The 11,323-nt window shown below is 33.3% G+C and overlaps 1 protein-coding gene across 1 annotated transcript; it reads left to right on the forward strand.

Moving 5' to 3' along the window:
• The first annotated feature begins 735 nt into the window (after positions 1-735).
• Positions 736-10,075, forward strand: LOC101204237 (glyoxylate/succinic semialdehyde reductase 2, chloroplastic). The gene is made up of 12 exons (XM_004146769.3): positions 736-1,084; positions 2,734-2,806; positions 3,039-3,104; positions 5,762-5,837; positions 7,379-7,434; positions 7,684-7,768; positions 7,905-7,965; positions 8,214-8,266; positions 8,358-8,428; positions 8,530-8,602; positions 9,492-9,596; positions 9,677-10,075. Exons 1-12 carry the CDS (start codon positions 1,039-1,041, stop codon positions 9,845-9,847), a joined length of 936 nt encoding a protein of 311 aa, XP_004146817.1. The 5' UTR covers positions 736-1,038; the 3' UTR covers positions 9,848-10,075.
• Positions 10,076-11,323: the final 1,248 nt, after the last annotated feature.

The raw sequence follows: 11,323 nt of genomic DNA on the forward strand, positions 1-11,323 counted from the left end.
ATAAGAAGCAATAAGAGTAATCTTAGATCTGAATTCATGATGCGCATGCCTAATTTTCCATTTGAAATTTGATAAGTTGACATGGGTCACAATTAAATGAAAGACAGGTTATGAAACTAAGGACAAAGCTTCTTACCGTTGAGAGAGATGGATGATTAAGACACAATGGGCATCAAAAGGAGAAACAACTCCGGAACAAGCAACAATCGTTAATATCAACTCTGTAAAGTCCTCCCAAATCATATCATTTCCCAATGTTCTTCTTTGTTACATGATCACCAAACAAGTAATAGCCAATGTAGATTAAGATACGACAATGAAAGTCACAAGTGGTTTGACTAAGTTAAATGACAATTGAGGTAAATGTAGGAAAAATGATAAAGAAAGGGATGAGATGAGATTTAAATCCAATAAGAGAAGACTTTGATCTATATTAAATTTTATTAAAAGATAAAAAAGGACCCTAAAGGAAAAAGATTTTAAAAAAAAAGTAAAAGAAAAAGACAATTAAATAACAATAATGTAAGAACTTGAAAAAAAAGAAAACAATTAATTTGCAGGAAAAAAGTGGAGAACCATTGAATAAAAGAAGCCAGAAAAAATAATAAAGAAAATGAACATTCAGTGGGAATAAAACATGAAAGCAACCCTGCTTTTACAAATAATTTGCAAATCACCTCATCTTTTTTAAAACTACCCTAAAAAGACACTAAATTCGAGAACGGAGTATGCAACGCCATCGTTTTGTCATTTCTCTTAAAAAAAGTTCCAATTCCGCTGAAATGGGAACCTAACCACTAAACGACACCGTATCAAGCTCTTTAATGGCCTACCAACTGCCTGCCGTCGCCAATCAAATGCTCTCTCTTTTCGCTGCATTCTGTCAGTGAATTTTTTTCATTTCCATAACACTCAAATATCTGAATCACAGTTCGAAGTAACGCTGATTGCAGTCGCCCGGTTCTTTCCTTCAATCTTTCGCTTTCCATTTTCCACGATCTTCGTCTTCTAGCATACCCAAAACACATCAACTCCAATATGTCAAACCTTGGCTCTTCTCTTCCCGATGCGACTGCGGCGGCCGGTAATTTTCTCGCCTGCATTTTATACCTCATAACTTCTAGAACGTAATTGGATTTCTTTTTTTGTGTCGTTAGCTCGGTTTATATGTTGTTTGGAGGTGCATTGTCTTACTTGTCGTTCCGATCGTTGAGTTGAGTTTGCGGTGTGGATGATTATGATCATTTTATAAATAGATTCATCTTTGTTACAAATAATTGATAATTCTTGGTCTACGGAATATTGTATTGATCGGCGGCTTTTAGAGGTCTTAGTAATGTTTTTTTTTTCCTCTCTTGTAACTGTAGTACTTCGGTTTACAATTACAAGTAGTTGTTATGTTTGTTTGTTGTGGATGCGGTGGAGATGATTAGAATCGTTTTCTGCTTTGCTTGAGCTGTGAGATTGAAGATATAGAATTGATACACTTGTCCATACCCTTGGAAATATAATAGTGATCCGTAGCTGTTGTAGTTCTGACCTACGTTTTTCTAGTTGTGGCAATTTTTTACTTTCTGTACCAAAATGCATTACGTAATCTGACGGCTTTTGAAGCTAGTTTAGCTTACATGTAACTGTTGAAAGGAACCACGTTTACTTGTTGCGATTTTAGATCATTTTTCAGGTTTGATAGAGTTTTGATATTAGATGAGATTTGGTAATATATATCCATCCAAATTAGAAAGAAATTGTTCACGTTTTTTGTTCTGGAAAATAAAGTAGTGAACAGCAGAGCTGGAGTTCTTATCTCTGATTCTCTGTCGTTGTGACAATCTTTGTGATGAAGCAAATTTCATGGCCGGAGGTAAATAGGAAGTGGAAGCTGCCAGTGCATGATATTGGAGTTAGTTTTCATAATAATTAGGAAAGGCCAGGATCAGTAGATCGTGGAAGGTGAAGATGTTGGTGAAAGCATGTTCTTGATCATTATTGAGAAATGGTCTCAACGAGTGATCAAATAGAGAGATTTTACGGCTATGCTTTGACGAGCGTGACTACATGAATACGCCTTTCCCCTGCATTTTTTGGAGTTGAGTTCTGTTTTTAGTTGAATTTGAATCCTTTTTTAGGGCTTCTGTCAAAGCTTTGGTGTACCTTCACTGATGTTCAACCTTCATATTAGGACCAAACAATTTGCAAATAAAGGTATAGAAGTGCTGAAAATGTCTGGGTTGAGACATAGCAGTCCAATTAAATTGTACTAAAACGATGAAAAGGATTTGATTTTCGCTGAAATAAGAAAGCAACAAGACTCGCAATGCAGTGATATCTAATTTTGGAGGTTTGACTTATTAGTTTCACCCTTTCGCTTTGCTGTCCACTTGGTGTATTTGTTCTCGTTTTTCTGGAAAATTCACTGGCTAGCAAACTTGACAGATCTCACTCACTTATTATAGAGTTGGAGCATTTTGCTGGAACATTTGGTAAGATAGGAGTGGAAGGAACTTCCATGAAAAAGAACTCTTATATAGATTTCTTTATGCAGTAGTTAATAAGTTTGTGAAATGGTGTAAATGTTCCCCTTATTCCACCACTATATCTTTTCCACTCTCCTTTTTCAGTTAGAAAGTTCTTTTGTAATTTCTCTATTTGGGCTTCCTATTCTATTGTAATTTCATACTATCATTAAAATATTATCAAGAAAAACAGATCTCTCACTTGTTGTATATGCAGAAACGCTGCGCGTTGGCTTCGTAGGTCTTGGAATCATGGGTTCACCAATGGCGCAGAATCTTATAAAATCTGGGTATGATTTATGAGAACGCTTTTTCCTTTGACTGTTTCCTTCTCGATTCTCCTTTTAAATCTGTATCATTAACTTACAAACGTTTCTATACTATAGGTTGACTAAGATAAGTACAATGTTATGACATTTTATTTTAAACATTATAGAATTTGTGTCTCAAGTACTTTGACTATTCCAGTTGAAGAAAACCGATAGTTTATGCGTTTAATATGTGGTCTCCTCTTGCTTGTAGATACGATGTGACAGTCTGGAATAGGACCAAGAGCAAATGCGATCCTCTCATCAACTTGGGTGCAAAGTAAGTTCTGGATGTCCCAATATATAATATATACACTGCATACTTAATGTCATTATGCAAGCAAAGCCCACACCTTTTGAGGTTTTGAGGACTTAGTGTCCAAAATACATCTGTGGTATGGTTAGACAGTCTTAGGGCACAGGGTAGTGGTAAGACTTTTATGTAGTGCTCGGTAAAATAGGATTTGAGAGGGAAGGAAAAGGAGAATTAGGGGAGAAACTGGGAGAATAACTTTCTCAATCTCACAAAGTAATCTTTTTCAGCAAACAAGGAAAGGAAACATATATTTCATTGGAGTGAATGAGGTATCCAAAAACTTAAAACGAAATTCTGAAAAGAAAGTGCCAGTTATATCTTGATAGAGAGAATAATTGGAAAAGGAAAAAAGAATAGAGTTGCACTCCAATGAGAAGCAAAAGTGAATTCAAGTTCAAATAATCTTGGGAACTCCTAAGCTAAACAGAGACTTTCTCTAAGTGAGAAAGGAACCATAGAAATCAGTTTGAAACGCCAAGTTTTATTGGAATACATGAGAGTTGAGTAACATGTGACTCGTATAATCTTGGGAAACTTTGGAAAGTACTAGTTCCGCTAGAGAAACATTTGGATTCCTCTCCTGTACTTGTTATCATTAAGATTTATTCTAGGAAAATTGACCAGAGAAATTTTGTCTTCGAGCTACATGATATGATCTGAATAAATGGAGCGATTAGTTTTGTGAATGGTCCCCCATCCGACTAAAATCGTTCGTTCTCAATAGAAGAGGAGGTCTAGATGTAGCAATCTTTTCTACTTCGAATTTCGCATTTTAAAAGATAGATCGAAGGATTACAGGTCTTGCACATCTTTGGGTTTCTTCTTTCTTTTTCAAAAATATATTATCATATGTATGGTGAAGATTATAAAATGGTTGCTAATATTTTAACTAATAAAACTGTAATATGCCGTGGTTGATATTTTAACAAATGAAACGATACTATATTTTTCTTTGAAAAAATAGAAACTATACTTTAGTAGGAAATATATATTTGGGTTATTTTTAGGGGTGTTTGCAAAAATGGGTGCATTTTCTAAATTGTAAGAGTAGTAAATGTAAAAGTTGACAGTCCCCTGAAAATAAATTGTACTAAAAAGCGGTGCTATAGACTCTTTTTTTTTAATTTTTTATTATTTAATGTAATTTACCTTATTTTCAAGTATAGTAAAATAAATAAAAATATTTATAAAATATAACAAAATATCACCATTTATCTAAGATTTGATGTGATAGACTAAATAAACTACTATATGTAGTTATTTATAGTCTATCACAAATAAATTGTATAAATATTTTCAGAAGTTATTACATACAAAATAATGTTTCAATATTTTTAATTACATTTATTTGATTTATTTATGTATTTATTAGATTACAAAAGCTTATCACAATTCACATTAAAATGAAAAGAATTTTTTTAAGAGAAACAGAACATATTCTATTAATGAATAATAAAAGCAGTTTTGATAAAAAATAAAAAGGAATTTCAATTTTGTTTTAATAACGAACAAAATATCATCTCTTAATAATTTAGTCAGATTGACAATTTTTCTAATACTAAACTAAAAGCAGGCACGTATTTGAAACGACTTCTCGTATAGTATGCTTTAATGAGAAATTGTCGTGGATGACTATTTTAGTAATAATAATTAAGGATATAGCAACATTTTAAAAAATTTGCAAATATAGCAAAAATATCACTAATAGACTTGTATCGCTGATAGACTTCATATGGTATATCAGTGATAGACCAATATTTGCAACATAGTCTATCAATGATAGACTTATATTATTGATAGAATTTGACAAATTTTACTATATTTACAAATTTTTAAAAATTGTGCTATATACTTAATTAATTTAAATTTAATTGCTAAATTTGCTACTAATGCTTGGATAGGATGGACAAGTTTTCTATGTAGAACATAAAAGGGGAGGATATCAGATATCTCTAATGCCAGAAGCCATCGAATGGTCAATACCTTGAAGTTACGAAAAAGGAAAATCGGCCATTTAACTGAAGTGCAAATGATTTATTTCACCGGACGACTCATAAATAACTCAAAAGAGAAATTAGAATCAAGAATATGATGTCTGTAAATTCGCAAGATAAATAACATTTAATTTTGGAGAATATTCGTCACGATCTGGATAAACTGTCTAGTTCATTCTGAAACGATTTAGAATATATGTTCATTGAGAGGGCTAGAGTAGATAGTCCATCGAGTAGAATGATCGGAGGAAGTTCTTAGTTATGAGTTGCTCGATAGGCCTTTACTAGTTTGATATAATAATTAGTGTTGGTTTTCTTCAAACTTAAAAACTACCCCATACTACCCCATACGCGTTATGCCCATTAATGGGCTATTTTAATGAATTGTTTTTCAACTGTTAATAGTCCTTGATGTGCTGCATTTGTCTCCCATATGATTGTTACTGAAACAGTGGGTGGTTTTACACTCTTGGTCCTCTAAGAAACTCCTTTTTTTTATTATTATTATTCTCAACCAATCCTTTCGATTAACGTAATTTATATGCTAAAAATCTCGATTCGTTTGAGTTTTAATTTGATATTTTACTCCAACGCTTCAATTATTACTGAACAAGTCCACTGCTGCAGATACCAGCCTTCTCCTCAGGAAGTGGCAGCATGTTGTGATGTCACATTTGCTATGCTTGCTGACCCTGAAAGTGCAGTGAGTATATTTTATCTTCAATTTTTTGGCTATTTAACTTCAATTCTTTGACTGTTTATTACTTTTTTTCTTTTTCTTTTTTAATAGTAAACAATTTAATTTATAGTATGAAATTTACAGAAGGGAAAAATTCAATCCAAATAAAGATACAAAAACCTTCTGAAGAATACATATGTGGTTTATTTCAGCTTAACTTTTTTTGGAGGAAGGTTTGGTTCGGTTCAATTCAATCTATTCTAAAGGGAATCCTGATGTATTTCCTCGTTTAGGATCTCTGTTTCCATTAGTAATGCTTTGTAGAAAAGTATGAGAGACTTCTTTGGAGAGAGTAGGTAAAAGGTCGAGGGTTTCATCTTATGAATTGGAGTGTGGTATCCAAGCCAGTGGAGCATTAAAGTTTAGGGATTAGTAACGTTAGGTATGTGTAATAAAGCATTTTTTTTTGGGGGTAAATTGATGTGGCACTTCCCCCCAGAATCTTAACAGCCTTTGGCACAAGGTTATTGCGATTATACGGTCTTTATCATTTCAAGTGAATTTCAAGTGGGAGTATGAAAGGCACTTCCACACACTTGTGGGAAGCTATTTCTTAGGTGTTTCCCTTTTTACTTTTGTTTTTTTGTTGTTTAATTTTTTTCAGAGCTGGCGGGGATTCGGCAATGGAGTGAGTACTTACTTTTAGGAGGGCAGTTTGTTGGGTGACAAATCCCTCTACTTTTTATTCCCTCGCTTATACCTCCTTTCCTTTAGGAGACTTCATTTGGCGACTTCTGTCTTTTCCTCCTTTTGGTCATCTTATCTACAAGGAGATTTCTTTGTTTTTCCTGGGAAGAGGGATCTTCGCACTTGGATTTCTAATCCTTCTAAGGGTTAAATGTGTAAATTTTTTTTCATTTCTAAATTTGTTTTGTTTGTACCTCCTCTAGTCTTTCAGTTTTTTTCTTTTCTGTGGGAGGTTAAAATCCACTTGAAGGTTAGAGTTTTGTTTGGCAAGTTCTTCATGACAAAGTTAACCATGGATCTTTGTTGAATTAAGGGGAAGGTCATCCTCATCGATAGGTCTGCTATGCTGTATCATGTGTAAGGCAGCAACGGAGGACCTCGATCAACATTTATAGTCTTGTGATTACACTTTGACTGTTTGGTCTCGTTCCTTTCATGCCTTTGGCATCATTGTTGTTTGGCCTAGAGTTCTATGATTGAGGATTTGTTGCTTCATCTGCCCTTTGGATAGTTGGCATTTGCGCCTTACTTTGGGGTATTTGGAGAGAGATAAACAATAGAGTTTAAAGGTGTGAAACGGTCCAAGAGAAAGTTTGTTCCCTCGTTATGTTTCATACTTTCCTTTCAGCGTGGGTGTATAGGGACTTCAGCGATAATCCATTAAGTTTGATCTTGCCTGATTGGAGCCGTCTTCTTTAGCTTCCCTTCTTTTGGGTTGGTTTGCATGTACTATTTTTATTTTTTCTCTCTTTCTTTGTTCTTATAATAATAATAAAAGAAAAAAAAAAGATTTAATTAACTTATTCTACCATTTTCAGTTGGATGTTGCTACAGGGGAAAATGGAGCTGCGAGTGGGTTGAGCCCAGGAAAAGGGTATAACTTCTATTGTTCCTTCTTTCTTCTTGTTTCACACTATAATCCGATCTCTTCACTGTGTATTACCAAAATTTGTACCTGTAATTTAGTCTGAGCAAATTTTGTTAGTGTTTTTAATTACATCTCTCTCCTGCTGGAACTTCCATTCATTTTTCTATTTCTTTAATTTGAATGCTTTCTCACGATGTCCTGTGATTTAGTTTAGTGATCGTGTAGACATTTTAGCGTATTCTATTCCTCTGGCAGGTATGTGGATGTTTCAACAGTTGATGGTGCTACTTCTAAATTGATTAGTGCACGTATAAAGGATACGGGAGCTCTATTTCTGGAGGTAGGATAATGCTTATATCCACGTGTACAATGAGCAATTACCAATTAGAATGAGCACTCTAGGACTGCTTCCCAATGTTCTTACTGTAATACTTGACATTTGAACTCGCTAATTGGCGATTACAACTTTCCTCTAGGCTCCAGTTTCCGGCTCCAAAAAGCCTGCGGAAGATGGACAACTTATATTTCTTACTGCGGGTCAGTAACTTGTATCATTAAAGAATTAACATTTTATCACGAGTCATACTTTCTGCAAAAGAAATTCTCTTGGTTACATCGTAAACTTTATATAAATGCGTGCATTTAGTTTGTAGCGAGTGCAGAGGAGACTTTCAAGATTCATCAGTTACATTTATCATACTGCCTGTTTTCTGTGCCTACTCCTATGTATCTCATATCTCTATTGTAGAAAGACTACCATATTGATGTAGTGTCTCCAAATTCAGGTGACAAAGCTCTGTATGAAAGAGTTGCTCCGCTTCTGGACATCATGGGGAAGGTAGTTAGAAATTTAAGCTACTTGACGAACAGTTTAGTGAAAATTGCTGCTACTTCACATCTTCCCGCTTGTATATTTTATTTTCATGTAGTCAAAATTTTATCTTGGGGAAGTCGGAAATGGAGCTGCAATGAAGCTTGTTGTCAACATGATCATGGGAAGGTTCTGTCCCATATTTTATCTCTTAATTGCTATTTGGTACTTCAGTCAGTTAGTATTTTGCAAAAATTTTGTATTTATTTTTCTAAATATTTGTATTGTAGCATGATGGCATCATTCTCTGAAGGATTGCTTCTAAGTGAAAAAGTAGGACTTGACCCAAGCATCCTTGTACAGGTATTCCCCAGAATCGTTGTGCTTTAGTTTATTCTCAATGCTTAAACGAGCCTTTGAAAAAAAATCAAATAATTAGACTTCTGCCCCACTTCTCATCGCATGAATCAGTTGCTCAGGCTTGGTTTTGAGGAGTACTAATGAGCCTCCCTTTTTGTCATAGAAGGAGAGCTCTGTCTCAGGCTTGATTTTTTGCCATAGAGCACAGCTTTAGTTGGGAGAAGTTGGATTAGATTTAAATACTATTTTGGTCCTGCCTTTTTTATTGTTTTCTTTTTCATTTTGGTTCTTACCCATCAAAATTTTCATTTTACCCCTGTACTTCCAAATATGTTTGCTTTAGTTTTTATACTTTCAACATTGATTCATTTTGGTCATTGAATTTGAAAAGTGACCGTTTTGATGAAAACTAGGGGACCAAAATGGTCACTTTTAAAAGTACAAAAGCCAAAATGAACATATGAAATTATAAAGATCAAAATGAACTAATGTTAAAAGTGTAGGAACCAAAATGAACAAAAACTAAAAGTACAACGACCCAAGTATTATTGAAACCTTAAATTTATCAATCTTTGTTATAAGCTTCGGAAGTACGTTAATCAGATTTTTGTAATTACCATTTTGGTTTCATTCTTTTAAATTAGGGTGCGTTTTTGTAACTAGCGTTTGAACTTTTTTTTAGATTTTTTTTTTATAATATGACCTAGTACATTTTTTCCTTCATATTTTTCAATAAAAGCTCAGTTTCTTGCTACTTATTATTATTCTTTTAAAAAGTGATGTCTAAACAGATATGGATAAATCATCAAAATAAAAAGAAAAATATTTGAGCATTAAAACTTTGTTTGTGACCCATATTGAACTATAAAATGCTTCGTGTCTCTCATGACAGGTGGTTTCCCAGGGTGCCATCAGTGCACCAATGTATTCACTCAAGGGGCCATCAATGGTTCAATCCCTTTATCCCACTGCCTTTCCTCTAAAGCATCAACAGAAGGTAATTTTGCTTTACATTTTAGCAAACTCCATACCACCATTTTCTCAATTTCTTAATTCTCATGTGGCCAACTGTTTCAGGACTTGAGGCTTGCTCTGGGTTTAGCCGAATCCGTTTCGCAATCGACCCCGATTGCTGCAGCTGCAAATGAGCTCTACAAGGTAGCCAAATCTCATGGCCTCAGTGATCAGGATTTCTCGGCCGTCATTGAATCATTGAAATCAAAGCTACCGCACTCAAAAACCGAGTAATCAAATCCCCCAAAATGTCACTTCTCTTTAGAATTTGTTGCACGCTTTTCAGCTTGAATTATATACGTGATTATAGGGGTCATAGCGAATACTTTCATCGTGAGTTTTGCATTTTTGAATGTTCTGTTCATTCGTGGTAAAACTGATGGTTGAACATTAATTATATCGATTCGCCCAAGATAAGCGATTAGTATTAATAATTTTGGTACGTATTTGATTGGATTCAAATTAATATCTTGAAAAATTCTTGAGCTTTGTGGTTGAAAATTCCTGAAGACGACGGGGGGAGCTAAAGCCAAAAAAGAGTAATAATTTTTAAAAATTGAGTAAGTTTAAGAGAGGGAGAAAGGATAAACGATATAAAGTGAACAAAAAAAAAATTGTGGAGCATATCTCAGGTGGACCTATTGACAAAAATGTCAAAATGTAATCGTTAAGCTCAACTAATTAAGAGTTTATGAGAGTAGAACAGTGAATTTTAAGGTGTTGTAAACTTCGGTTCTAGGAATTCACAATTTTTAAGAATTCACAACTCCACTTCCGATCTTCAACCAAAAGGTCGTTGAATATCTTCAACCAAAAGGTGCAAAAATTTTGAGTCTATACCACATGGTCAGCTAAAAAAAAAAAAGGAAAAGGGTCAATTTATCCCTTGTGAGTGATTTCAAACTATTTTCACTTTAATCTATTTAAAATCTCAAAAAATCATCTAAATTAAGTTTTTATTCTCATAAAATTCAATCAAAGTAGTAAGAAAATTGTTGTTTTTTTTTTCTACACAAGTGCAGAAAAATAGAGAAAGGCGACCAAATGCAAACTTGCCAAAGTTTAATAAAAATTTATATTCAATTTTGACGCTTCAAATCCTTGTATTTAAAGAAATCGTAAAAGTTATTTATTAACAATTTTGCACAAAATATTTATGGAATGTTTATATTGAAATACTTTTAGGGTATAAATAAAAAAATAAAAAGAATTTTAAAAATAAAAAAATAAATTAAAATATTTATAAGGTATTACAAAAATTTTGGATTCTTATTAATCGAAGGATATCACTAGTTATCAAATGTTTGTTGTTGATAGAATATAAATTTTTGCTATAACTTATAAATATCGTCAAATTTGCTATTTTTAACCATTTCTCTAAAATTAACTATTAGTTTGAAATTTTAATTAATACACCCTTTAAAATTTAGTGATATAAAAAGGTTGGGTCTATTGTTAAAAAAAATCAACCCTACAAGGCAATTGCATCTTCAAGTTGCTTCGTTCAGGTTATTTATTTCTAGAGAACATGTTTTGAGAAAAGAAAAAAAATGACAGAAAAAGTAATCAGAATTTTCGATCCTTGGAATGGAAGTGGATAGAATTTCAAACAAAATCTAATTTCAATGTGTATATGCTATAATAAAACGTTACATTCATTGATTATTTGACACATCATTAAAACATTACATTAATTAATTATTTAACCCT

Source organism: Cucumis sativus, chromosome 3 (assembly GCF_000004075.3).
Source record: "Cucumis sativus cultivar 9930 chromosome 3, Cucumber_9930_V3, whole genome shotgun sequence".
NCBI classification, from domain to species: domain Eukaryota; kingdom Viridiplantae; phylum Streptophyta; class Magnoliopsida; order Cucurbitales; family Cucurbitaceae; genus Cucumis; species Cucumis sativus.